The sequence below is a fragment of the Zosterops lateralis genome, assembly GCF_965231275.1.
Source record: "Zosterops lateralis genome assembly, chromosome: 14".
In the NCBI taxonomy this organism is placed as follows: domain Eukaryota; kingdom Metazoa; phylum Chordata; class Aves; order Passeriformes; family Zosteropidae; genus Zosterops; species Zosterops lateralis.
Window position 1 is genome coordinate 17105591 of NC_139774.1, and position 27413 is coordinate 17133003.

Sequence of the window (27413 nt, forward strand, 5' to 3'; positions counted from 1 at the left end):
GTGGAGCCGGCAGAGGGAACATTTCTGGCATTTCCCTGGCAGTGGGGCGGAGGAAGGGCTTGGAGGGGAAGGGCTTGGAGCCTCCGGGTTCCCGCCTCTGGTTTTAGTTTCGTTTCTCCCGCTGCAGCCATGGCAAAAGCTGGGGAGGGATGTGCAGGGGCCGGCGGCCTGGAGGCCGAGCTCACCTGCCCCATCTGCCTGGGGCTGTACCGGGAGCCGGTGTCGCTGAGCTGCGGCCACAACTTCTGCCGGCGGTGCATTGAGGAGGTGCTTGGAACTCCGCACAATCCCCGGGGCCCCTCTACCTGCCCCATATGCAGGGCCCACCTGGGGCCCACCGCGGAGCTGCGCAACAACTTCAAGCTTGGCAGCATCATGGAGGTGTATTGGGCCACCACCTCCGAAGGGCAGCGGGCTCGAAGGGAAAGCCTCGAACAGGAGGAGGAAGGCGCCGAGAGCGGGGAGAAAGGCGTGGTTCTCTGTGAGCACTGCCTGGATGGGCCTCAGCCGGCCGTGAAAACCTGCCTGGTTTGCGAGGCTTCCCTGTGCCAGGCCCACCTGAGCAAACACAACGCCAAGGGTTTCCATCAGGAGCACGTCCTGGTGGAGGTGGGAGCGGGCCGGGCGGAGGAGAGGAGGTGCGGGGATCACGGCAAGCTGCTGGAATGCTACTGCCTGCGGGAGGAGACCCTCATCTGCATCCTCTGCTCCATCGCCGGCACCCACAAGGGCCACGCGGTCGTCACCATGAAGGAGGGACACGGCACACAGATGGTGAGGAGCTCTTCCCTCCTCATGGCCCCTGCCCTGGCCGCGGGAAAGGAGGGAAGGCGCAGGGAGGGCTGTGGGGCTTTCACAGGGAATGGGGATGGCCGTGAGGGCAGCTCCGGCGATTTCCTCTCCTCCCCAGCAAAGGACTGGTGCATAGTGCTGGAATTGGCTTTTCATTCCCTTCCTGCGTGTGGCCAGAGCAGTGTGGGCCGCTAAGCAGGGGGAGAAGAGCGGGGAAAGGTGTTCGGGGCTGGCTGGGATGGGCGCGGGTCAGGCCCTCAGGCTGTGGGGCTTTCACAGGGAATGGAGATGGGCGTGAGGGCAGCTCCGGCGATTTTCTCTCCGCCCCAGCAAGGGACTGGAATTGGCTTTTCATTCCCTCCTGCGTGTTGGCAGAGCAGTGTGGGCCGCTAAGCAGAGGGAGAAGAGCGGGGAGAGGTGTTTTGTGTCTGGCCGGGATGGGCGCGGGTCAGGCCCTCAGGCTGTGGGGCTCTCACTGGGAATGGGCGTGTGAGGGCAGCTCTGGCGATTGCCTCTCCGCCCCAGCAAGGGAGTGATGTATTGTGCTGGAATTTGCTTTTCCTTCCCTCCTGCGTTTTTCCAAAGTCTAGCTTTAAAAAACTAAACTGGCCGCTAAGCAGAGGGAGAAGAGCGGGGAAAGGTGTTTGTGTCTGGCCGGGATGAGCGCGGGTCAGGCCCTCAGGCTGTGGGGCTCTCACAGGGAATGGGGATGGCCGTGAGGGCAGCTATGGCGATTGCCTCTCCCCCCCAGCAAGGAAGTGGAATTGGCTTTTCATTCCCTCCTGCGTGTTGGCAGAGCAGTGTGGGCCGCTAAGCAGAGGGAGAAGAGCGGGGAAAGGTGTTTGTGTCTGGCCGGGATGGGCGCGGGTCAGGCCCTCAGGCTGTGGGGACGCGGCAGAGCCGGCGAGAGGCTGGGCCGGCCCTCACTGCGCTGTTCACGGCCGGGATTGTGAAATATTCCTGCAGGGATTAGAAAATCCCTCCCTCTGCAGAGCCCCCGCAATGCCACTGCTGCTGATGTTTGAGTAGGGAAGGGAGTTTTCCCTCTCGAGGTGTTTCCCTTGGGCTCGGTCCGTGCTGTAGCTCGGTGGGGATCAGGGTCTGTCCCCAATAACCGGTGACAGGGTGAGGGGACACAGCTTCAGGCTGTGCCGGGGAGGTTCAGCTTGGACATCGGGAGGAATTCCTTCACTTAGAGGGTTGTTAAACACTGAAAGGAGCTGCCAAGGGAGGTTTGGAGTCCCCATCCTTGGAGGTGTCCAAGGAATGACTGGATGTGGGACTCAGTGCTCCGAGCTGGGTGACAAGGTGGACATTGGTCACAGGCTGAACTCGATGGGCTGGGAGGTCTTTTCCAGTTTCAGTCATCCTGGGATTCCTCCTTCTGCCACAAATTTTGCGGAGCCGATGTCCCAGCAGATGCAAGAGACATGGGGCCTCCGTGTTCCTGCCTCTGAGTCCAGCTGCTGTCCTTGAAATACACCAGAATAGCTGAGACTGAGGGGATAAAATGCATTTCCTGCACTCACTCACTGCCTTGCATTTGAAATATCTGGGCTGAGTTTACAGTCCAAGCAAAAATCCTGCAAGAACCCAGTGCTTGGGCAGGAAATGTCTCCCTCTGTACCTCAGGACAGGTCACAGCCTCCTCAGGAATTAGCAGGAGCATCCTTTGCAGTTATATGAATTGCAGACTTAACTTCCTTCCCCAAGTTGCATATCAAAATTTCAAGCAGAAGTGGGATGTGTGAGACAATGGCCATTTCAGCAGCTCCACAAACTGTCAGTCTGGTTTGAACCTGTTCCTGCTGGGAAGTTCACTGCTGTTTTTCCTCCTGCCAGGTTAAACTCTCCAACACCATGGAAGAGCTGCAGAAATCTAAAAGTGATTTCAATACTGCCCTCGAAGAGCTTTGGGAACGTGAGAAGCAGATCAAGGTTGGTCTCCAGATTATTGCTAATTCAGAGCATCTTTCCTTCACAGTTTCCCAGCAATAAGTGATGGTGACTGTAGCATTAGAAGCAGATGAATAGAAAGGGGAAAGAGTGGTTTGAGAAACTGCCAGAAGCCAGGCTTTATCACACCTTCCAGCTCCTCCACAGGAGGAACAGTTGGGGAATTCCACCCTGTATTGTGGTTGCACAGAACAGATTGCAGCCCTGGCAGCCCACAGACTGTACATAAGATCATGTATTTTTAAAGTTTTCTACCTGTTTAATAAAAGAAAAGCAATTTATATCTACAGTCAGTGTGTACCAGTAAGCTCTCACATTTGGTAGCTGAAATTCATCTGACTTTGTTAGTATACCAAGATTAATTTTGAAAAACCTCTGTTGAATCAGATATTCTGGGTAAAACTTTATTGTCTGCTTCCTTCCAAAGCCAGTGGGAAGGACAGATGCAATCCTAATTGATAAGCAGAGACACTAAACTGAAGGGTGGAATTCCTGAGTCACTGCCCCTTTTTCTTCTCTCTTCCTTTAGACCTATTATAAAAAACTGGCTTCTCAGCTAGAAGAGCTGTTTAATGGTACAGAGGCAGAGCTTCATGAGAGAAAGACAAGGATCCTGAGTGACATTCTGTCTAATGAGGAAAAAAACCTGCAAGTTGTTGCCGACATGAGGAACAAAATGGAACAGAAGAGAGACCAGGCTGAGGAGAATCTTCAGGCTTTGCAGAAGATAAAAGAGCAACCAGATGTTTTCCTCTTCTTCAAAGTAAGCAGTTAAGCAGTGGTATTATGCTTTTCTTCATGGATCTGCCTATTTCTCAGCCAGGTGACCTTTCTGAAAATCACACTAATGATATTTTCCTTTTTTTTTTTTTTTTTCTTCTTCTTTTTTTTTTCTTTTTTTTTTTTTTTTTTTCTTTGCAATCCTCTTGGTAGGATCTGAAGCCGGTCACAGACAGGTATGTTCCACTTCATGACCCTTGTTTTCTTCTTTGAAAAAATGTGGTGTTGATAACTGGGATCAAACCCCAGTGCCTGTGCCCCTCTGTCCCAGCACCCTGTGCTGCAAAGCTGCTCCCTGTTCCAGCTAAGCCAGAGGGCACCACATCCACACACTTAACAGGCATGGAGAGATCCCTCCCTGCCTGCTGTTACACTTATCCCTTTAAATTTCGGTTTCCTGGCTGGATTCTGATGAAAACCACTGGCTTTTATTACCAGAAAACTGTTTTTATGAGAGATGAAGCTCCTCGGGTTCACTTTGCAGTAACAGTCTTGGGTGCACATTGGTGACCCTCCCTCAGCTGAGTTCCCAGGGAACAGCCTTTGACAGCAGAGGTAACCAGCTCATTTCCCACTGAGTTTTTGGCTTGTGGACAAGCTTGGCAGCTAGAAAGATTTATCATCACTTTCTCTTGCAAGTGATACCTTTAATTTATAACTCACCGCTTCCTATGCAATGCCTGGGTGTCAGCTGTAATTCAGTGACACCAACATTTCCAGATCCACCAGAGGCTTTTGCAGCAGCACTGGAGGCTCCAGCTGCACGAAGGGCTGGCCCAAACATCTGCCTGGCATTTGAGATGTCACCTCTGTAACTTGCACAGATTAAAGCTGAATTCAGACTGAGGTTGTAAGGAGAATTTGGGATCACTATGTACCTCAGGGCTGCAGCTGGGTCTGTTACTCACAGCTGTGCCACAAGTCACATCCTAGGCCGTGGGATCCAGATAACTTTCCAGAAACCTGGATACCATTTAATATGTTTGGCATTCTTGTTCTGTCATTGCTATAACAGTAAAAGCCTGCCTGCAGCAAGTCAAGGCCGTGTTCACACATGAGGATAATCAAAACAACTCCTCCTCTCTCATTATCAGCATTTGAAAGTTCCAGTGCAGGTTGGTAAGGGAAAGGCATCGCCAAATAAATTACAGAATGTAACAATTGGAATTCAGCCTTCACAAGGGGCTGTTAACCCAGTAATTCATGTTGCCAAAGCACTCTCCTCTTTGCAGGCTGTGTCCTAGTGAAGAATTGTGTTACCTCTGCCTGCTGGGTGGTTTTCCTTGGTGCAATGACTCTCTGTGCCCTAGGATTGCGAGTCTGGATCTGGACACTGAGACTGTGGAAGTGGAGGAAGTGGAGCCAGATTGGAGGATCGTTGCCCAGTACGAAAGGGTGGAAAAGCAGCTGCTGTCACAGCTGGACTCTCTGCTGGAGGACGTGAGGGGTGAGCAGCCCCAACCCCAATCCCAGCTCCTTCCATCGGGGTGTGAGGGGCTGCTGTGGGGTCCTGAGAGAGCTGGGGAGGGGGCAGGGGACAGCTTTCTGTGGATAACAAGGACAAGGTCTGCTCCTAAGGCCAGTTTGTCCTCTCTCTGATATAGTTTCCTGCTCCCATCAGCTTCCCAAGTTCTGTGTGCTCAGTCCTGCTGTCAGGAAATGGCCTCTGTTTGCCCAGCCCCATCCCCTCCTGGTTTATCTCTGACCATGAGATCCAGGGGGACAGTACCCAGCCCTAAACTTGAATTCATTGCCAGCTTTGTTAACCATTAATCATTTTTTTTTTTTTTTTTTAGGGAAACTCACCAACTTAAACAAAGCAAAGAAGGAGCAGGTAAATCCTTTTCTTTACTTAAAAAATGTTCCCTGAAAATTTCTCCAGTTGTTCATTTAAGGACTGTGTGTCCTACACTTTCCTGGTTCAGTTTCAAGGAGACCTAAGCAGAGTCTCAGGCCTAAGACTGTCCTTCACCTTAAAAGAAGGGAATCAGATCTATTCACATCTCCTATTTTGCTATTAACAAGATGTGATTTGTGTTTTACAAGGCTCTAACACTGAACACCATTTCTTTACAGTGAGGCTTCACCTACTGATATCTCTCCAGAATATAAGTGTTCAAAAATACCATTTATTCCTCAAGACTCTGGCTTGAGGCAGTGAGCCTTGCAGAGAAAATCTCCCACCTAACAATGTCATCAGCATTTTGTTGCAGGTATCTCCTGTCCTTGCCAGAGCGTGCAGCCTCAGGGCACAGCTCTTGAAATCTGCACTGGGCAGAAATCTCTGGGAACTCACCAGGGAAATAATTTATCCTCAGCCTCAGGGAGACACTGGCTTTGCTTCAGCACTCAGGAAAACTCTGAGCCTGTTCCAAGGAAAGACCACAGAGGGGTTCCCACCAGCTGGGCAAGAGCTGGAGCAAACCCAGTACCTGAAAATGTTCCCTAGACAAATCCAAATGCTGCAGGAAATGTGTGAATAGAATTTCTCTGCAATTAGCACTAGTCCAGTGCTCAAACATGTATCTGCTGGGCACAGCAGGACATCTTTTCCACAAGCTTTTTAAAATAAATGTTGTTTAGAAGTTAATACAAAAGATTTTTTAAAATTATTCTTTTAATTGCTGCAACTAAAGTTCAGTTTGAAAATTATTTTATTTTTAATTCATAAATTCAAAAGAAAAATCTTACTTTTTTCACCACTTCACTACTTTTTTTCTCCACTTTGGAGCAAATCTAGAGGTATATTATTTAATCAGTTTATATGTCCATTTATTTGTCTTGTGAGCTCAATCAGTGGCTGTGCTCTATACAGAACCAGACAGTCACTCAAAACAGGTCAGGGAAAAGAAATATTTTCTTCTGAGACAAGGCAATGCTCTACTTGGAAGCAACTTGTCAAATGTGTTATAAAATATTACTTTATTTTACAGTAAGTGAAATTTTTTCATCTTGTTTATTCCTACTGCAGAAAAGCATTGTTGAGGAGAAACAAGACAGATATTACTTCAACAATGTGTTCATGAAATCAGATTATATCAAGCCCATACATAAGAAAGACATGATAAAGAGACATCGGAGATGAGATGGAAAGAAAAACTTAAATATTATCCAAAATTACCTCTAATAATGAGAACCCGCCACGTGTTTTGGTCTCCCCTCCTACCTTGCATTCAAATCAATTCTGTAACAAATGAAATTTTTTTTGTAACTCTAAGAATTAACATGAACATAACGAAGTCTCCAACTGCTGCTGCATTGCAAACTGTGGACTGTATCACCTCATGGGTCTAATTATATTTTTTTATGGTGATTTGTGGTGACTTTGTTGTCACTATGTAGCTGAATAACCAAATAAACGACTTTAGATACACATAATCTGGAGGATTTCTTACCACCACCAGGAATTAGCTGTTGAGAGCATTTTTTGTGGGCAGACTACCAGGAACTCAAGGCTGAAGTTCTCTGTGCTTTTACAGAGCACTTGTGGCTACAAACTCTGTTCTGTCACTTGTGATAATCAACACGTACCTGATTTCAGGGATTAAAAACAAACACAGCAATCCATTTGAGATTTAGAGCATCTCTGTTCCTGGTTTAAATGGCCCCTCCAGGCTGTGCTGTGTGCCCAGCCCTGGCTCTGCTGCACCCATCAATTGTCAGCACAGCAAAAAGCTCCTGGCCAAATTTTGGGAGCTCAGCAGTTGCTCAAGGTGACTTTGCAAATATTCCTTCCTTGCTGGCAGCCAGCAAGGCACAAAGGGCAGCTTCTCTCAGCCACTCAAATGAGGCAAAAGAGATGAGCCTGTCCTTCAGCACTTTTCCCCACTTGGGTTTCTCTCTGGCTGCCAGCTGAAGGAGCTGGGAGCAGCCAGTGCAGGGCAGTGCTGCTGCTGCAGAGTTCCTGCAGTGCTGCAAATCCCTGCACACAGCAACCCTCACTCAAACGTGGGATTTCTTATTACCCTGCTGCAGGCTCACAAAGCTTTTGGCTGAAAAGGAGCATCTGGGAAGGTGGGATTTGTGAGTTAGATGCTAAGTTGATGGTGCAGTTTAATTCTCTCATGCATTTGCTTGTTTTCAAAGAGCCTCCTTGGAGTTTGTGATTTGTTTTAATGTTCCATGCCTTAGCCTTGAGGAAGCAAAGAGCTGAAAGGCTGGATGAAAGCAGGGTGAGAAAACTCACTGAGTCCAGCAATTATTTAACTAAGCCTTCTAACACACATCAACACTCTGAAAATTTTATCACCTAATTAATTCTTGACTCTAGGTGACAACATTGGACTGTGACACACTGAGAGTGCAGCAATTCTGCACAGATGTTTGTGCAGACCACTCTTTCTTGATTGCAGTATAATTCTCCTGAGATGTGGACAGAGATTATTTCTTTTTGATATTTTTATGGCTTAATTATTTTGATTATCTAAGAACTCTGATTCATTGCATCTTTCCTTTTGTATTACGCCCTCTCCCCTCCAACCACTCAATTTTTACTTGGCATTTGTCTCATCCTTGATGGAAGCCTTTAAAAGCAGCTCATTTTAGCTCTTCTTTTTTGGTTTTGCCAAGCATTGAATGATGTGACTGAATTAAATTAAATGCATTTCAAGCATTAGGATGGGCCTGTTTCCGTTACTTAGTCTGATGGGTTTTCTAAGTAAGTCAGAGCTGCCACACATAGATCTCTCTGTGTGTGTGACATTAATGAGGGCCCTCCAAGCCCAGCAGGTCAGGGTGAGGAGGAAGGTTTGTCCCAGCTCTGACAGAACTCACAGATGGGAACCAGGCAGTTCCCATCCCATTCTCCATCCCCAAACTCAATGCAACAATGTGCAAATTCAGGCCTGAATCTCAGTGCACTGCGAGGGAGGGAAGGGCAAGGAGAGAAAATAACTCCTTTTTAAGCACTCTCAGCACAACCCAGCCATCCTCCCACGGAGCTGCACCAGCAGGACCAGGGCACTGGGCAGGGAGGTGCCAGGAGGACGGGACTGAAGGCTGGGAGCCAGATGGCACAAAACAGCTTGGGGAAATCACAGGCTTCCTTTATCTGCTGAGTGATAACACTAAGCTGGGAGCTGGGAAAGACTGGGAAGAGTCTCTGCCTGTGGGGTTTATGGCCAGAGGGCTGATAACACCACCACAGGCAGAGCAATGTGCCAGGCGGTACCAGGGCACTGGACAGGAGCTGCTGGGCAAAAGGCAAGGAGGAAGGGCTCCCAGGGCTGCTCAGGAGTACCTGCTCAGCGTAATAAAGCCATTTCCAGCATTATTTTGCAGTCTGACCAACTGGTTCTTTGGAGATTTGATATTCCACAGATGATGTGGTGACCTGGGGAAGCTGCAGGTTTGCCAGGCAGGCTGATGGGATGGGCAGATGGCACACGCTGGCATTTGTGTGTCAGCAAACCCCAGGGCCTTGGCAGGAGATTCTGGAGCGTGAGGAGCCCAGAGGCACATTTCTCCAAGGCCAAAGGTTCCCTCAGCACAGAAATATATTAACCATAAAGCTTAATATACCTCAAGAAGAGGAAAGCAGTTGGAAGTGAAATGATTTAATTATCTTAAATAATTGCTTGGATTGTTTCCATCCATTTTTTAGAGGATCAGTCTAAAAGTAATAAGAAAAAGAAGGCCAATATATTTTAGATCCAGAAAAATAATAATGCTTGGGATTTTTTTCTTTCAATATCATGTTCCAAGAAGATATTATTTCCCTGTTTCTTCCATGAAGACATGATGTATTGGATGATCCAAGTTTTTTTTCCACAGCCTGTGCTTCTAGAACAAGAATAAAGATGCTGGAATACCATTTCTTGGGTTTGTGATTTCTTATTAGGATTCTGCAGAGTCCCTAAACAAAAGGCTTTGAACACTTTTGTCATAGATGTCACTCCTCCCAAGGATTTGCTCTGGTTGTCTTGGAGTCACCATATACTTCAAACTCAATTAAAACTCCCGTGGAAGTCCCTAAAGGGATTGGGAAGTCAGCCACTGATGTTTTTGACAATGGACAGTCAGGGAAAAAGGAGGGAGCTCTTCTATTTCCATTGCAATTGTCTGTTCTGGTTACCATGACATCTAATAAACCCTCATGGAGAAGGGTAAATGTTTTCAATGGGAATATCCAGCATTTCTGCAGTAAGATTTACAGCATTTGCTTAACACTGAAAGACAAGAGCATGAATTCTGCAGGCTTGAAGTTGGCTGCATTTGCTCCAACCGTGCATTGATGGGGTTTTCTGACAGCTCAAGGCTCCACCTGGAGTGCAAATATTGGGCAATGTTTGACTTCAGATGAAATGTCTGCTTTTCTGTGCAGCAGGGAAGGGAAGGGAAGGCAGACAGGGCTGGGCATGACCCTCCAACCTTGAACCTCCAGCCCAGAGATAAGAGCAGAGCACTCAACAGAAATCTGGGATTTTAAATACCCACATGGCCAAGGATCCTTCATCCAGCTTTCTAAGGAATCCCAATGGTATCCTGGAGCAAAAAGGGGCCAGAGAGTGTCACACTCCCTCACCTGCACAAAGTTTAATCTCACTTCACCTCTCATTATCAACCCTACACTTTCTTTCTCCAGGCAGGAACTGACAGAAGGAGAGGACACAGGTTTAAGCTGTGCCAAGGGAAATACAGGTTGGATATTAGGAAAAAAAGCATTTTACAGAATGGGTGATAAAGTGCTGGAATGGTTTGCCTGGGGAGGTGATGGAGTCCCCATCCCTGGAGGTGTTTAAGGACAGACTGGATGTGACACTCAGTGCCAGGGTTTAGTTGAGGTGTCAGGTCTATTGGAGTCGATGATCCTGGAGGTCTCTTCCAGTCCTGTAATTCTGTGATTTCAAAGGGTTGATTGGCAAGTAAAGGAGCAGGAACAGCACACGGAGAATCAATTCGGAAGTGACCCGGGCCGGGGCTGGAAGGGGCGCGGCTCTGCCCGGAGCGGGGCGGTGCTGCCCGGGGCGGGCGCTTCTTCCGTCTGTCCCTCCGTCTGTCTGTCTGTCTGTCTGTCTGTCCGTCTGTCCGCCGGGGAGCCGCGGGCGGTGAGTGCCGAGGGAAGGGAGCGGGCAGGAGGGGGGTCCAGCCCTCCAGAGCAGGAGGAGAGGAGAGAAAAACACTCATGGAATCCATAAGGGGAAGCTGGGCAGGAAGGCAGCGAGGACCCCCAGGGTGAAAGTGAATGTTGCCTTAAAAACTCAATTGTTGCTCTCGCTTCCCTTTTCGCCTTGGCGGGACAAGTGAATGTAAATTCCAAAGCGCTCGGCAAAACCCCGCAGTTTTAGGAGGTGCGGCGGGGTTCTCCTTGGAGGTTTTTATTAATTTTATTACGTTTTGTTAATTGAAACACAGCGTTACCCAGCGCGGTGCCGGTGGGTTTCCATTGGGACAGGGCGGTCTCTCCATCCCTGGGGATGGAGCTGTGCTGGGAGGAATGCCCTGGGCTGAGCCCGCAAATTCCCTTGGGCAGCTCTTCCTCAGCCCATCCTCAGCCTCCCACCTTTCCCTGCTAACAGAAAAGATTGGGGAAAGGCCCTAACACCGGAATAATTTGCTGAAAGGGCCTTTTAGTAAACTCTCCCTAAGAAATGCGGGTGGGATGGGTCCTGCTGGAGGGATTTGTTCATCCAGGGCAGGGCAGGGAACACACTAAACTGCCCTTGGGAGCTGCCAAAACTCCCCTGGAATATCTGCCTGCCAGCAGAGAGCCACATTCTATGAGATCTTCCCCAAAAAAATGCTGGAGGCTGCTGCTCCGGAGAAAACAGGAGATCCCATATTTGGATCAGGAGCAAATCCCACATTTTATAAAAATGAGGTTTTATTGTCCGGCTTTGCAGGTTTTTCCCATATGAGTGGACGGCTGCTGGTTGTTGTGCCAAAAAGTGAGGCAGCTCTGTTTCCACATGTGTTCCCTTAAACATGTGGTTTTTATTATTCATGTTATTTTCAGCCCTTTGTGGAAGTCACTGTTTGTGGCTGGGATGTTTTGCAGGAGGATATGAAGGATTTAGTCAAATTCCCAGGTGCAGGCAGTGTTGTTCCAGTGCTTATCTGGGTGTTATCGTGGTAATATTGAATTTCCTTGTTGCTCCACAACAGTAAAGACATTATTTGAAAAAGGCCGTTGTCCGACAAGAGAAAGGTCAAAGATTTAGTTGTCAAAATGCTGTGATCTGCTTTCCTGTTATATTCTTGGGGGGGGGCATTTTCTAAGGGCCCAGCTCTGGTTCAGTTTGTGTGGAATTTGCATTTCTGATTCTGCTTCTCCTTTACAACTCTCCAGAAATTGGAGAAATTGTTCATGTCTTTTTAGATTAAGGATTTATGCATTAGTTTTCAGTGTGTTTAAATTCTCCTGTCTAGCAAGGACTACATGATGGTGAGGGGTGATCACACACAGTGATAACTTAGATGCAGAAAAATAAGGAAAACTGAGTTGGGTGTTGTAGAAAGAATACTTTTGATTTACTTTCTACTCTGAAATGCTCACACCTGAAGTTTCACCTTGTTTTAGTCATTTCAGCAGGTGAGTGAGTTTCACAACCCATTTTTTTCTCTTACTCTCAAGGTGACTCTGATCTTGGACAAAAGAAGTCCAAGCCATCCCTGGGCTGCAGGTAGTGCTCCCCCAAAAACAGAAGCCAGGCAGATGCTGCCACATCCTGGGATCAGAAAGAAGGGCCCAGATGGGCTCCAGAAATAGTCTGGAGGTCTGATGACTATTAGAGAACTGCAGGACCTCCCTGCATCTTTATTTCATGGCAGTCAGTTGGTAACAGACGCTGGAAATTTCCTCTGTCGGTTTTTTTTTTTTTATCTGAAGTGAAGTTTGTGGCAACGAGACACCCCCTGAAAGGCCCAATGGGTGATAAAAGTGAATTCTGGGTTGTGTGTGAATAGCAGCTTTCAGAATAAAACCCACAGCAGCTCCTTTTTCCAGTTAAATGTACAGAATGTCCATCAGTGTCCAAAGCATGAATCAAAGGGGTTTTCTCAGGGTTGGGAGATTTTTTATGTTCAAGAACAAAATCTAGTTTTATTAGACAAGCCTGGCCTAACGGTTACAAAATTAATACAGGGCAGCACTTTGAGGCAGAAAAAGGAGAAACGAGCGTTGGAATTGTGTCATTTCCTACTATCCTGACATGCCACGGGGCAGGGACTGGGTGGTGAAAGGTCCTTTTCATGCCACGGAGAGAAAGCTGTCATGCAAGTGAGCACAAAGAGCCAGTATGTGCTCAGAGTTCTGGAGCCAAAAAGGTTTTTACTTAGAACATTTTCCTACTGTCTGGGCAGGACTGAAACCCAGGCACCCCCTCCCATGCAGATGTTTCACAGCAGCACCAAACTGAGCTGGCTGGGGTTTGTCTTGGCACATTTAAGGAAATTCCCCAGGTTTGAGTGAGCTGCCTGCAAGTCCTGGAGGAGGGACAGAAGGAATCAGAAGGATTTTTACTACTGAAATCTTTACTAAAATCTCAGAAAACAAACTCATTGCTGCACATAAAAAGTGGTCTGGGTTGATTTTTTTTTTTCCCCCTCAGCTTTTACAGTGTTGATTGGCTGAGCTTTGGGTGGGTTTGAAGCCTTTTGATTTGTAACTCTGTGCTGGTAAAACAAATAAAACTTCTTCTTGAGCAAATATAGCTCCAAAATGTGCTTTTGCAAAGCAGAGCTGACACGGGCTTTTGTAATACTCCCTTGATTCTCACTGTGTATTCAGGGGGGTTGGGAGAGCTGTAAATCATCCCTGAGCACACTTTGCACTCCTGTACAGGTGGGTGAGATTGGAAAAAAAATGCAAGGTAGAGGTGGGGGTCTCCTCCAGGTGTGATCTCTCTGTCATCTTGAGCATGTCCCTTCTTGCAGTGCAGTTTCTGTAAAGATCCTGATTTTTCCTGTGGCTCTGGAGGTGGCACTCAGTGCTCTGGGCTGGGAGGGCTTTTCCAACCTCAGTGATCCTGGGATGTTACAGCAGGACAAAACACAGCCCCCATCACACAGAAAATCCATCCCTGGGCTGTCCATGATTTGGGGGCTTTGTTTGGAACCCTCCTTTCAGGGACAGCCAGCAAAGATGGGCTGGGTTTGGTTATTTGGGAGGCTCCAGGAGCTCACCCACAAAGAGATGCTCCCTGTCTGGGTCTGTGGATGGAAACACCTTTGGGAGTCCCAGCATGGAGCAGGAGATAAAACACAAACTCCTCCCTGGTATCTTCTGTTAGATCCATGTGTTGGCTTTAGACACGTCTGCAGCTCCAGAGACAAGGACACCACGATGGGAGGTGGGATTAGTTGGGTGGAATTCCTTTCTAATTGGTTCTAGAAGTCTCTGAAGAAGCCATTCTAAATATTAGAATCTGTATTCTGTAGTTGGTCCTGCTCTCGTGGGTTTCTTCTGTTCAGGCTGTCCTAAGGCAGCAGGCACCACACAAAGTGACCTCTCTCACTTCTCCCTCCCATATCTTTGGGAAACTCACACTGCAAGGATGGTGGCACTGAGTGTTTTAATTAGGAAATATTTCTGTACCAATAGGGCTGCCCAGGGAAGTGCTGGAGTCCCCATCCCTGGAGGGATTTAAGAGATTTGTAGATGTAGCACCTGGGGATATGGGTTAGGGGAGGCCTTGGCACTGCTGGGAGTGGTTGGACTGGATGATCTCAAGAGGGATTTTCCAACCTCAGTGACCCCACAGTTCTGTGGTAAGAGCTGTATCTGCAGCTACTTGTGAAATGTTGAATAAGTGAACACACACTGAGGCAGACTCAAGTGGCATCCTCAGCACTGCCAGTTCCAGTAGCAATTTATTAATTGGGACAATTAATTCAGGATGATTGGAGGATTAATTGGGCCATCAATTCAGCAGTGAGCATTCCATGGGCAGTAGTCTGGCTGATGTTTGCACTGCACAGAGAGGACGTGAGCAGCACACAAAAATCCATGTTGTCATTGGAGCTCTGGGGCTGCACCCTGGCAGTGACACTTCTCAGGGTTCTCTTGCTGTTTCTTCTCCCAGACCAGTGAGTTTCTGGTTTAAATGGCCTCACTGTACCAGATATTGGGGCTTGAGGAGTTTTCTGGAGAATTCTGGGTGTTTTTGGAAGGTGGGAGAGCTGTCTACGTGCTGGCAGTCACTTGGTATGCTCAACTTTCATCAGTCTCATCAAGACTTTGCTCTTTCCCAGTCAGGCAATAAATGTAAACCCAGTGTTAAATAATTGGTATAATCACCCTGTTTTACTGTCTGTGGGCAGCTTGGACTAGAGCAGAAGTGTCCCTCCTACCTATCATTGTGCCCTTTAATATGTTTTTCCTCTTGTGTACATTATTTTGATCGTGTGACATTTCCTTGTAAAACCAGCTTTTCAAAAGCGTGAAGTGCTTTTCTTTGCAACATGTCATTGGCTGTAAAAAAAGCCACTTCTTAGCTAACAGACCTTTACAGTATTTGGCAGGCGAAATCACTGCATTAGAAAAAAAATAAAATAAATAAACAACAAAAAACAACTCACGAGAGTTGTAGACCGAGCTGTGCTTTGCTGGAATTGTCCCACTTGCAGTTAATTTTCAGCAGCTGAACTGGAGTGGCTGTGGCACTACAATAAACACTCTGACTGGCTTTGCAAGGTGGAACAGGCTGCAGACAGAGATTTTTTTAAAGCAAACCTCCCAGAAAGGCAGTGCTGCTGCATTCCTGTCCCTTTCCCAACCCTGCCAGCAGCAGGTGTATTCCACAGGAATATCAACTTCCCTCCTTGGAAAAGTCATAAAGTCATTCCTTCCTTCGCAGGGATACACAGTGAGGGGGCTCATTCCCAGTTTGCTTGGAAATTGCTTTAACTCTGCTGAACTGAGAGTTTCAGCCCTTGCTTTGCATAAATGCTGTGTTCAAACTGTACATTCATTTTTGGTTTAATGGCCTTTCTTTGTGTTTTTAGTGAGCCCTGGCCATGGCAGCAATGACAGAGACCAACAATATCCACGCAGTGACCGAAGGGCCAGAGGGAGATGACACCAAGTGCAGTTTTCACCACAGAATGTTCCTGGAACCCCAAGAGAAGAAGAGCAACATGAAAGCTCTGCTGCTTAAACAAGCAAAGAAAACCTGCAGCTGCACCCCGGCCAAAATGAAAGATTGCGTTTTGGGGTTTTTCCCCATCTTACAGTGGCTTCCTAAATACAACCTGAGGGAGGATCTGCTGGGGGATGTGATGTCTGGGGTGATCGTGGGGGTGCTGCTGGTCCCACAGTCCATTGCCTACTCCCTCTTGGCGGGGCTGGAGCCCATTTATGGCCTTTACACCTCCTTCTTCTCCTGCATCATCTACTGCATCTTCGGCACCTCCCGCCACATCTCCGTCAGCATCTTCGGGGTGGTTTGCCTGATGGTGGGGCAGGTGGTGGATCGGGAGGTGGAGAGAGCTGGCTTTGACCCAGATCCAGCCGTGTTCAGTGCCCTGCCAGCCCCCGGAGGGGACGGGAATGTCACCGGCAACGGGACGACGCCGCTCTGTGACAAAGGCTGCTACGCCATGGCCGTGGCTGCCACCATGACCTTCATCTCTGGAGTTTACCAGGTGAGGGGAGGTGGACAGACAAGGTGTGCCGTGCAAATTGTTGTCATTCTTCTGCAGGGGATTGTCCCCATCCTGCTGGGCTGGCACGTATCCTCCTGGTTCAGTGCCTCAGGGCTGGAGGTCACCGCGGTGCAGGAAACTCCTCTGGGTGCTCTCACCACTTTATAACAGCTTTTCCTGCCTGCATTGCTGCTCTTTTGGGGAGTGCTCCTCGTTTTTTAACAGCATTTTTTGCCTGTATTGCTTCTCTTTTGGGGGGTGCTCCCCACTTTTTTTTTTCCTGTCTCCATTGCTTCTCTTTGCTTCCCTTTTGGGGAGTGCTCCCCATTTTTTAACATCTTTTTCTGCCTGTATTGCTTCTCTTTGCTTCTCTTTTGGGGAGTGCTCCCCATTTTTTACCAGCGTTTCCTGCCTCCACATTTTTTCTTTTGGGGACTGTAAGGACCTGCACCTCCATCTCTCAAGGTCTGCTCATCACCTTCCTCACTGTGGCCTGAAGCTCTGTTTATTTTTTTTTGCATTAGACCCCATTTTATGGGGCCAAAAGGTGGTGCATCAGCTCCTAACCCCAGTCTTGTATCATCTGCCTCTAACAAAGAAAAATTTGGACAGTAAAAGTATTTCCAGTTTCCTTTTATTTGTAAATGTGCTTTTAAAAATTTGCTGTTTGTCCATTTGAAGCCAAAACAATGTTTTGCATGGAAAGGATTCTACTGAGAGGATACAATATATTTTATATTTATATATCTACACTTATTTCCTAGAACTCCCTGCTTGCCTAAATTAAAGCAGGTTTTAATTCTTGTTTTTACAGTCTTATACATTAACCAGAGTGGGATTATTTTTAGCAGTACTGCAGAGCTGTGGTATTTGAGTCTGTGAGTTCACATTCATTTGTTCTCGTCTGTCCAGGGTGACAACCAAACAAAATATCTAGGAGGGGAACAAAACTTGTTTGTGACACTTTGAAATACAGGTTTTGGACACAACCTGGAACTTTTTGTATTGCAAGTTCATGTTGAGTTATTTCAGAAATCTTCTGGGCCTCCCAGAATTTTTGGGTTTCATCTTTCATCCCTGGGGGATGGGTGCAGTTTTGGACTTGTGAATTGCACTTAATATTCTTGGCAAGTTCAAATACAAATTAAGTTTCCTTATCTGAAGAAATCAGATCAGTTTATCTTCAGTCCCTGTGAATATTAGGCATATTCTCTACAGGCCAACACCCTCAAATTTATTTTTTTCAACCCCAACCACATATTCTTTACAGTCAAATCATAAAAAGCAAATCTTCTCACACCAGTTAATACAGCCTAACTAGGTGAGCTAATTAATGTTAATGTTTTACACTTAGAACAACACTGAATTAATTATCAAGGCTATAAAGGAGCTTTTTTGAGAGCTGTGAGCTGATTTTCAGCCAGGCCAAGTTCCCAAACCTGCCTTCTCTTCAATAACTCTTTGAGATTATCATGGAGTTCCCAGTTATCTCTGTTTTTATGATCTACAGCAGAGGAGTTTGCAGGTCACAGAGTTTCTGTATCAGAGGCACCAAACTTTCTGCAGTGCAAAGGACAGTTGTTACCCCACAAACTGTGGTTTTATTGCAGGCTCTGAACTCCAGTATAAGGCAGACAAAAACCACCATAAACGTTTTAGATCTTTGCAAAGTTCACAGAGTTTAGAGAAACCGAAAGAGAAACGACAAAAGCAGACAGTATTTTAAATGTGGTGGAGTTTTTTTCCTATGTTTTCTTTTTTTTTCTTTTTTTCCCCACCAGGGTAATTAGCAGAGCAAACAATAAACGTTTCTTCAGGGGATGAAAACCCTCAAAAAAGCCTGGTTTGAATACTGGAGACTTTTCTCCCTGCTCAGACCATGTCTCATCCTCCAGGGACATGCACAATGTTGTTTTTTTTTAATCTGTGGGATTTATGTCCTGACACGTTGTGTGTGGTCGATTCCTTGCAGGTGGCCATGGGTTTCTTCCAAGTGGGCTTTGTGTCCGTGTACCTGTCGGATTCTCTGCTGAGTGGGTTTGTCACTGGGGCCTCCATCACTGTCCTCACCTCACAAGTCAAGTACCTGCTGGGCCTGGACATTCCCCGGAGTGGAGGTGTTGGATCCCTCATCACCACCTGGATAAACATCTTCAGCAACATCCACAGGACCAACATCTGCGACCTCATCACCAGCTTCCTGTGCTTCCTGGTGCTCGTCCCAGCCAAAGAGCTCAACGAGCGCTTCAAATCCAAGCTCAAGGCTCCTGTTCCAGTGGAGCTCTTTGTGGTTGTGGCAGCCACTCTGGCCTCTCACTTTGGGAAGCTGAGAGAGACCTATGGCTCCAGCATTTCTGGCCACATCCCCACTGGGTTTCTGCCCCCGCGCCCTCCAGACTGGAGCCTGATTCCCAACGTGGCTCTGGACGCCATCCCCATCGCCATCATCGGCTTTGCCATCACCGTGTCCCTCTCGGAGATGTTTGCCAAGAAGCACGGCTACTCTGTGCGGGCCAACCAGGAGATGTACGCCATTGGCTTCTGCAACATCATCCCCGCCTTCTTCCACTGCTTCACCACCAGCGCAGCCCTTGCCAAGACCTTGGTCAAGGAATCCACGGGCTGCAGGACCCAAATGTCCGGCCTGGTGACCAGCCTGGTGATCCTCCTGGTCCTGCTGGTGATCGCGCCGTTGTTCTTCTCCCTGCAGAAATGCGTCCTGGCCGTCATCACCATCGTCAACCTCCGCGGAGCCCTGCGCAAGTTCCGCGACCTGCCCAAGATGTGGCACCTGAGCAGGGTGGACACGGTCATCTGGGGGGTCACCATGGCGGCCACGGCGCTGGTCAGCACTGAGATCGGGCTGCTGGTGGGGGTCTGCTTCTCCATGCTCTGCGTCATCTTCCGCACGCAGCGCCCCGAGGCGCCGCTGCTGGGCTGGGTGGCCGAGTCGGAGACCTACGAGTCCCTGTCTGCCTACAAGAACCTGCAGACCAAGCCTGGGGTCGTGGTGTTCCGATTTGAAGCCCCTCTCTACTACATCAACAAGGAGTGCTTCAAATCCTCCCTCTACAAGCAAACCGAGGTCAACCCCGAGTGGGTGAAGGCGGCCAAGAAGAAAGCGGAGAAAAGGATGCTCAGGGAGAAGGAGGGAGGGTCTGGGGACAAGCAGAGCAGCATCCCCGTGGATTTGGGGCTGGAAGCTGTGGGGTTTCACACCATAGTGATCGACTGCTGCGCTGTGCAGTTCCTGGACACGGCCGGGATCCGCACGCTCAAGGAGGTCTGCAAGGACTACGGGGACATTGGGGTGCAGGTGCTGCTGGCCCAGTGCAACCCTTCTGTCAGGAGCTCCCTGCTCCGAGGGGAGTTCTTCAAACAGGGGGAGGACCACCTGCTCTTCCACAGCGTGCACCAGGCCGTGGACTTCGCCCTGGGCACGCAGGGTGCTTCCAAGAACTAGCTGGGAAAGACAGGAGATTGGAACAAAGCCCTGGGCGAACGTGTCTGTGTGTCTGTGCAATGGGTGTGTGTGTGTGTGTGTGTGTGCTCAGAGAGCAGGGCAGCACTCTGGTACTCTGCAATCCCTCTGGATTTACCTGCCAGGGGGAGAGATCCCATAGGAGGGACTGAATGAAGGCAGTTCTCAACTTGATCGTGGCCAATCTGCAAATCTGGGGTTTGCGTAGGGTTGTTCATCTCGTGTTCTCCCCTCTGGAGCTTTCTGCGTCTCAGTTCCACTCTAAAGTTGTGATTAAATCTCTTTTGCAACCCTGCCCTTGTGGATGGGGTGGGATTTTGGGGCAGTCTGGACGTCCTGTCCAGCTGAAGAGTGAGGCAACTCCTTTCCCATCCCTCATCCTGGCATTGATTTCCATCACCACGCCCTTGTTTGCCAGGGAATTGCTGCCAGGGACTGTTTGCTCTGGCTTTCGTGGGCACTGTTTGATTTTCCCTGAATCTCAGATAGAGAAATCAAATCTAAACATGCAGGAAAATATCTTAATGAATATCTTCTAGCCAAGCACCTCTCACCTCCAGAGGTTTTGGCACTGCCTCCTAATTCAGCCAGGCCACAAGGGCATGGTTATCTCATTTCTCCACAGGCCCTGACCTGCCTGTGCCCATGGAAATGCTGCCTCTCCACTTGATTTTAATGAATTTTTTTCTCTTCATAGATGACTCTTTAGCAGTCTGGTTCATTCTTATGGTCAGTCAACTGTTTTCCTAATATTTAGGAATTCTTTAGAATTGTGAATATTAGATATGGGAAGTATCTAGTTCTTTAATTTTAACCAAAAAAAAAAAAAAGTCCATTCTAGGCAGATCTTTGTACCAGGCAAAGAGAATCACAGGCACCAAAGTGAAAAGGGATAAATAGATTATCCAACATCTGCCCAAATTGGGTCATGTCACAGACTTTGTGCATGAATTTATTGTCTATAAATTTGCTCTGTCCTGGACTTTATGCAATGTGAGTGCATTGGAACAGACCATTGGAAAAGGGGCCAGGAAAACTCTTTCCTGAACTTTTTTTTTCCTTAACCAGGTCAGTGTAAATAGAGCTTTTTACTTTGCTTTTAAATTATGTGGAAGTGAGGAGTGCAGAGGACTCTCTTCATCCCTGCTCTTCATGCTAAAATAGAAGGGTAGGAAGAGATTCTCTTTTCTCACAGCAGTAAAATACAATTGTGAAGGCAGAATTGGGAGATTAACAGCTTTTCCTTTTTTAATTCCAGCTATACACAGCACACACCCCTGGAAGAGCTGTGCCTTCCTCCCAGAGGAGTTTACAATCTGAATTTCAGGTGCTTCACAGCTTTTAAAAGGGAAAGGTGCTGTGTACAGACAACATTCTCATCCTTAACAATTCAAAAATAATCAGTCAGAAGCCAAAGGAGGCATAAAATCCCATATGAATTGTGCAATGTTTACTGAATAGAAAGATGTCTTCAGTTTGAACTGTTTTGTTGGGGTTTTTTTGGTTTTGTTGGGGTTTTTTTGTTTTTTTTTTCTGAGCAAGGACCAATAACTATTCTCTTCTTTCTGTGAAAGCTGAATGTCGTGGATCACTTCACTCTGGGAGCCTCAGAGAAGGATGAGGCAGCAGGAAGATGAGTCCTTTTTGTGTTCACTGAACTTATTGCAGTTTTTAGGAACACCAGAGCAGCACAGAAGTGCCAGGAGAGGTGAGGAGTGGCTGTAGCACAGCTTGAAAAAGGAAAACCTCACTGATCTCAACCCATCCCACATCCTAGAGCTGTCACTGGTGAGGAAAAGAACCCTCTGTGTGCCACTGAGAAATTCCTGCAGAGTTCAAACCCCACAAATATTGCTCAGCCTTGAGGTTTGTTTGTGAATCCCAAATTCTGCTGAATTTCTCCTTTGCTGCCACAACCTTCTTCCTGCATGGAGATTTTCATCCTGGGCTGAGGATCCTCTGTGCACTTTGGGGAGCTGTAAATCCCTGAATTGGCACTGCCAGAGAGGATTGGGCTGAGCTGTGTAAAATCAGTGAGCAGGGTTGTATTTTTAGGTTTTATTTCAGTTTTTAACCAAATCTGTGTTTTGTGTGGAGCCCCTGAGTGGGAAGATTTGTCCCCACAGTGGTGGCAGTGCCATGACCTGGGGGACTCCCTTTGCAGCACAGTTCATTCACAGCATCAGAAAAAAATCTCTGGAACTTTGAACAGAAACCTCGATGAAGGTTTGAAATACCAATTTTTAACTCCTGTTTGCCCAGAGGGCAGAGCAGTGCTAGAAACACTGAAAATGCTGGTGACAAACAGCACTTGGTTGTTGCAAATGGATTTTTTTTGTTGTTGTTGTTGTTGCAAATGCGGTTTTTAGTGTTATTGCAAATATTCCTGCAGCTGCTGTTCTCATCTCTTTGTCCTGGGAAATGGGCAGGACACAGGAGAGGAGGAAGGAGGTGGTCAGGGCAGGTCACCCAAAAGTGGTCAAAATCAAAAATAAAAACTGCTCTGGGTGATTCTTTCCTCTCTCCCATGTTCTTTCCATGCTGCCCAGGTGGAGATTTTTTTTTTTTTTTTTCACTTATGACCATGCACAGGTTTGTGTAACAGAATTCCAAACCTTTCTTTATTAAAAGATGGTTTTGCAAATCCATTCCTACAGCAATAACTCCAAAAAGGACCCACTTCCCACAACTAGTGGCATGTGTATTTATGTCTCCTGGGTGTTCATTTACATAAAAACACAATAAAAACAGCCATAAAATGATATATTTTTTTTTTTTTCATGTAATTAAATTAGATTATATCTAAAAGATGTGCTGAAGATTACCTGGAGCACGTTGCATTTGGCCTCGGGGCTGTTTGTTCAGACTCCAAATTCAAAACACAAGAAACTATTAAAATGCAACAGCAAAAAAGCAGCCAGGCAACCAAAAGAAATACTTTTAATGTTGTTTAAAATAACATCCAAGGGTCATAGCATAAAATAAGTATCTATTAATTCATGCTAAAATAGAACTGAAAGAAATGCCAGTGCAATAGGGAGTTCTTGGGAATTAACTGGAGATTAAAGCTTGTTATGGCTGGAATTTCTTACAACAGTGGGTCTCAACCCTCTTTTTTTTTTTTTTTTTAGGCCTGGAATAGTTTTTTAGCAGTGACAGGAATCTGATTTGAGCCCACTGCACATTTTGCTTGCATTTGTTTCTGGAGCCTTTAAAGCAATTCAATTTTATCTTTAGGAATTGGGGATCACTGATTGGGAACTTTTCCTCTGCAGCATTTTTTTAAATAAAAGAATTCCATGTATTTCTATATTTCACTGCTGTGTGATGGATGCAGCAGCTGAATTTATGTTTTTTTATCCTTTTATGCTTTTGTGATGTTCCTGTCCTGGAAATTCCATGTATTTCTATATTTCACTGCTGTGTGATGGATGCAGCAGCTGAATTTATGGTTTTTTATCCATTTATGCTTTTTTTTTTTTGATATTCCTGTCCTGGAAAGGGCTCTCCTGCCTTCTACTCCTTTAAATGATCAGGAGGATTTTTAAGGGGAAATCTCACTGCTCCCTGTGCCTTCCCTCATCCCCTAAATTTGTAAACAATGGGAAGAGGGACCCTCAGAAGGATCAGGTTTGGGTTATTCATCATCCTGGAGCTGAGATGTTCCTCCCAGGTGAATCCTTCAGAACCCCAGGCCAGCCTGGAAGCTGCTGTAAATCACTTCAACTCTATTCCCCAAACCTCCTAAATCAGCAATTACCAGTCTAAATGAGGAATGAAGAGATCATTAGCACGTTCATTAATGACAACAACAGAGCCTTATGGAAATGAACACTCTCAGTCTCAGCTGTTCTATAAATGTTCTTTAGGACTCTGGTGCTGAACATCAGCCTCTGGTTTGCTCTGGTTTTTTCCTTTTTTTATATTTTCTTTTTTTTTTTTTTTGGTTTGGGTTTGCTTGGGGTTTTTTTTGGGGTTTTTTTTGGTTTTTTGGGGTTTTTTGGGGTTTTTTGGGGTTTTTTGGGGTTTTTTTGGCTTTTTTTGTTTTTGGTTTTTGGGGGGTTTTTTGTTGTTTTTTTGTGTTTTGTTTTGTTGTTTGGGGTTTTTATTTGTTTGGTTTTTTGTTTGTTTTGTTTTGTTTTTGGTTTTTTTTGGTTTTTTGTTTTTTGGGGGTTTTTTGGCTTTTGTTTGTTTGTTTTTTTGTTTTTTTGGGTTTTTTTTGTTTTGTTTTGGGTTTTTTTGGCTTTTGTTTGGTTGGTTTTGGTTTTTGGGGGTTTTTTTGGGGGTTTTTTTTGGGGGGGTTGGTTTTTTTTGGTTTTTTTTTCCCCTCCTGTGTTGCTGCTGTGGCTGAGTGCTGTCAGTTCCTCTTAGGCAGCTGCACTAAGAAATAGAATAACAATTTCACTTGTCTGAGTGTTTTGACACAAAAACCATTTCCAGTCCACAAAAAGCACGAGGTGCTTATTTTGGGTTTACACTGACATTGCCAAGCTGAGATTTAATAATGCTGATTTCCCTTGGAGCTCCAAACACTGCAGGACCAACCTGGGGCTTTTTTTTCTGTGTTTTGCTGCACGACACTGACTATTGACTGTAAACAGGAGGAGCTGTTTGTGCTGCTGTTTCACATGACCTGCAGCTCAGTTTTCCTGATTTTTTTTTTTTTGATAAAACCAAAGCTCTTGAAGAGTAAAGTGAGTGTAAAACCACCCCAAAACCTCCAGTCCTCTGATAGAACCAGAGCTGGAGCTGGTTTGGGGCTGGTTTGAGGCTTTGTGGAGATGTTTGTGCTGCTCAGGAGGCACAGATGAACCTGGAGGTGATTTTATTGTGGCATTATTGTGATTTGGGGTTGTGCCTTTTCCCCACAGCGAGTGTGACACGAGTGTAAAAATCAGGGATTTCTGAGGTTGGGGTACTTTATTTTTTGTCTAATTTTAATCTCAGCCCTGGCCAGGCCAGCCATGGAAGGTTCTCCCTCCTGGGAGAAACCTCAGCCACCCTTTTGTCACTGTTATTTCTGCTGCCTTTTTCTTTTGGCCAAGAGGTTAAAACCCACTGCTGGTGGGGCTGAGGAGCAGAGATGAGAATTGCAGGCAGGAAAAAACCTCCTGGGTTCAATCCATGACCAAAACCTTGTGCTGAGCTTGGGGAACTCTGTCCCAGCTCCAGCTGAGGGTGAAACTCTTCAGGCAAAAATCTATTTCAGGGCATTATCTCTTGTTGTGGGTTGTTTTTTCTCCACCTGCTTTGGAGAAGTGATTAAATGTTTGAGATAATTGACATTTTTAAATTACTTTTTTTTTATTATTTTCACTGAGATTGTTCTGCCTGGTGTGGGATGATGCTCTGGGACTCCAATGTTGGTGTCACTCCAATATTGGTGCATTTCTCCACACCAAAAGGGTTTGCAATTCCCTGCTGGCCCAGACAAGAGGAATCCTGTCTGGAGTTCAGGTTTTGCACTGGGAATGACCTCGTTAAATCCCAAAAATTAATTACACCAGGTCGTCATCTCCATAAGCCTTTGGAGGATCAGCTGCTGCTGTGAAAATCAACCTGGTCTTTGTAATTTCAGTCAAATTCTATCTGGAGTGGAAATAATTCTGAGCCTTGCTTTTTTTTTTTTTTTTTTTTTTTTTTTTTTTTTTTTTTTTTTGAGATCATTGCAGTGCTAAAAGCAAGGCCTCTGCTTAGATAAAATGGCAAATATTTAATATATATATATATTTAGTTCATGGCATAATTAGTACCTATTTTATTTTTTAGAGATGTTATAAGCTAAGGCATAATGATATTTTTATGTGCAAATTCATCAAATAGTTCAGCCTTGGACAGAGAACCAAATTTCCATTGAGGTAAAAAATTACTGCTTCAATATTTGAGTCCCAGCTCTGACAGCACTTAGTCCAGCTCCCACATAATCTAAATATTCCCCATGCAGATAGGAAACATTTTGTTGAACTTGGGTCCAATTTTTTTATATCTGATTTTTTTACTTAAAGGAGTAAATTTTATGTATATTTGAAATGCAATTGAAACATGGTTAAGGAGAGGTAAAACCTCATTTTTTTATGACAAGCACATGATGCTTTGAGTCTTTAGTTTTGTGTTCCCGAGCATCTGTAATATTTCTGGAATGTGATTTTTTTTTTTTTAATAATTGAAAATTCAGAATAATTTTAGATAATCATGAAGAATCTTTTGCAGAACCAACAAAATCCTGTGCCTGGAGTTTGTTGGAGAATCAGTTTGACACAAAGGACCTCAGACCCCATTGGGCAGAAAATCTGACCCAGTTACATAAAATAATTTATGTGTTATGGGGACATTGTGGAGTGTGTAGGAAAAAAAAAATCAGTTTATTTTTTGCTGTGATTTGTCTGTGCAGTAAAACCGAGGTGTAAAACCCTCCCCAGGTGGGTGGTGGGGCTGGGGGAGCTGTGCCACTCTCTGCTGGCAGGGACTGTCCTGTGTCCAGTGTGGGGACAGAGGGGACAGAGGTGCCACCACCAGCCCCTCCCTCACTGCTGGACTCACCAAGAAATGTTTGTAGGGAAAATTTGGATTTTATCAGAGGTTTTCTCACGTCTCACCATCAGTTCTGTGTCCACCCTCTCCTTGCCCTGTCCTGTCTGAGCTGTACCCATTGTCATTTTTAACTGTTCTTGTGCCTTTTTTTTATCACTGGAGATTTGTTAGTATGATAATTTTCTGTCAAATATGGTGAAAATCATTGGGGTTCCTTCAGCACAATTAAAAGATGAGATTTATGGGTGTTTTGTTGTTGTTGTTGTCACATAAATTAATGCTTGATCACAGGATGGAAGTGACTACAGAGGGTCACTGGTGCCCCCTCCTTGCTCCACCCCAGGGCACAGGAATGTCCAGACAGCTCTGGAATGTCCCCAGGGAGGAGATTCCGTCCCCTGTGTGGTCTCTGAGTGTCCCCAGGACACTCTGCTGGCCCAGGGGCAGCTCCTCATCCCCCAGAACCCCCAGATCCTTCCCCCCAGCTGATCCCCCCAGCCTGTGCTGCTCCATGGGCTGTTCCTCCCTGGGTGCAGGATCCTGAATTTGTCCTGGATAATTTCAGGCAGTTCTTTGCCCATCTCTCCCCCTGCCCAGCCCCTTTGGGAGGGCAGCAGAGCCCTCAGGGGTGGTGGCTGCTCCTCAGCCAGTCATTGATGGGTAAGCGACACAACACTGGGCCAGCAGAGCCTTGGGGACAGCAGTGACACAACCCAGCCTGACCCTGTGCCCCTGGGGTCAGCCAGCTCTCAGTCCACCCCTCTGCCCACCTGTCCAGCCTGGCTTTGCCCAGAGGAGGAGCAGAGACAGTCAAGGTGGACAAACCTCACTGCTCTGCCTTAGAGGATGCTGCAGCTGGGAATTTTGGACAGAAAAACCAGGAGTGCTGAATTCCAGTGTCTGTTTGACCTGGCAGTGCTCTGTTTGCCCTGGCAGGGCCTGCTGAGATGTGTAGTGTACACACAGCTGTGTTCTCACAGATGTGTGCCCTGTTCTCACACACACAGATGTGTGCCCTGTTCTCACACACACACAGATGTGTGCCCTGTTCTCACACACACAGCTGTGTGCCCTGTTCTCACACACACACAGATGTGTGCCCTGTTCTCACACACACAGCTGTGTGCCCTGTTCTCACACACACACACAGATGTGCCCTGTTCTCACACACATAGAGGTGTGCCCTGTTCTCACACACACAGATGTGCCCTGTTCTCACACACACAGATGTGTGCCCTGTTCTCACACACAGCTGTGTGCCCTGTTCTCACACACACAGCTGTGCCCTGTT

At 46.5% G+C, this 27413-nt stretch overlaps 2 protein-coding genes across 2 annotated transcripts; both read left to right on the forward strand.

Annotated features, from left to right (window-relative positions):
- The first annotated feature begins 96 nt into the window (after positions 1 to 96).
- Positions 97 to 6906, forward strand: LOC310915210 (E3 ubiquitin/ISG15 ligase TRIM25-like). The gene is made up of 7 exons (XM_083871924.1): positions 97 to 774; positions 2635 to 2730; positions 3278 to 3511; positions 3682 to 3704; positions 4839 to 4975; positions 5325 to 5362; positions 6500 to 6906. Exons 1-7 carry the CDS (start codon positions 130 to 132, stop codon positions 6611 to 6613), a joined length of 1287 nt encoding a protein of 428 aa, XP_083728050.1. The 5' UTR covers positions 97 to 129; the 3' UTR covers positions 6614 to 6906.
- Positions 6907 to 10489: 3583 nt separating this feature from the next.
- Positions 10490 to 20449, forward strand: SLC26A2 (solute carrier family 26 member 2). The gene is made up of 3 exons (XM_083871685.1): positions 10490 to 10574; positions 15472 to 16110; positions 18083 to 20449. The coding sequence occupies exons 2-3, from the start codon at positions 15484 to 15486 to the stop codon at positions 19571 to 19573; spliced, it is 2118 nt and encodes a 705-aa protein (XP_083727811.1). The 5' UTR covers positions 10490 to 10574; positions 15472 to 15483; the 3' UTR covers positions 19574 to 20449.
- The last annotated feature ends 6964 nt before the right edge of the window (positions 20450 to 27413 follow it).

What these genes read in the sequence shown, in the direction of transcription:
- SLC26A2 (XM_083871685.1), top strand. Translation starts at nt 15,484, where the DNA reads ATGGCAGCAATGACAGAGACCAACAATATCCACGCAGTGACCGAAGGG. An exon ending in TCATCTCTGGAGTTTACCAG is followed by an intron (nt 16,111 to 18,082) that starts GTGAGGGGAGGT and finishes GATTCCTTGCAG; the next exon opens with GTGGCCATGGGTTTCTTCCA.
- LOC310915210 (XM_083871924.1), top strand. Translation starts at nt 130, where the DNA reads ATGGCAAAAGCTGGGGAGGGATGTGCAGGGGCCGGCGGCCTGGAGGCC. An exon ending in CTGAAGCCGGTCACAGACAG is followed by an intron (nt 3,705 to 4,838) that starts GTATGTTCCACT and finishes TCTGTGCCCTAG; the next exon opens with GATTGCGAGTCTGGATCTGG. An exon ending in TCTGCTGGAGGACGTGAGGG is followed by an intron (nt 4,976 to 5,324) that starts GTGAGCAGCCCC and finishes TTTTTTTTTTAG; the next exon opens with GGAAACTCACCAACTTAAAC.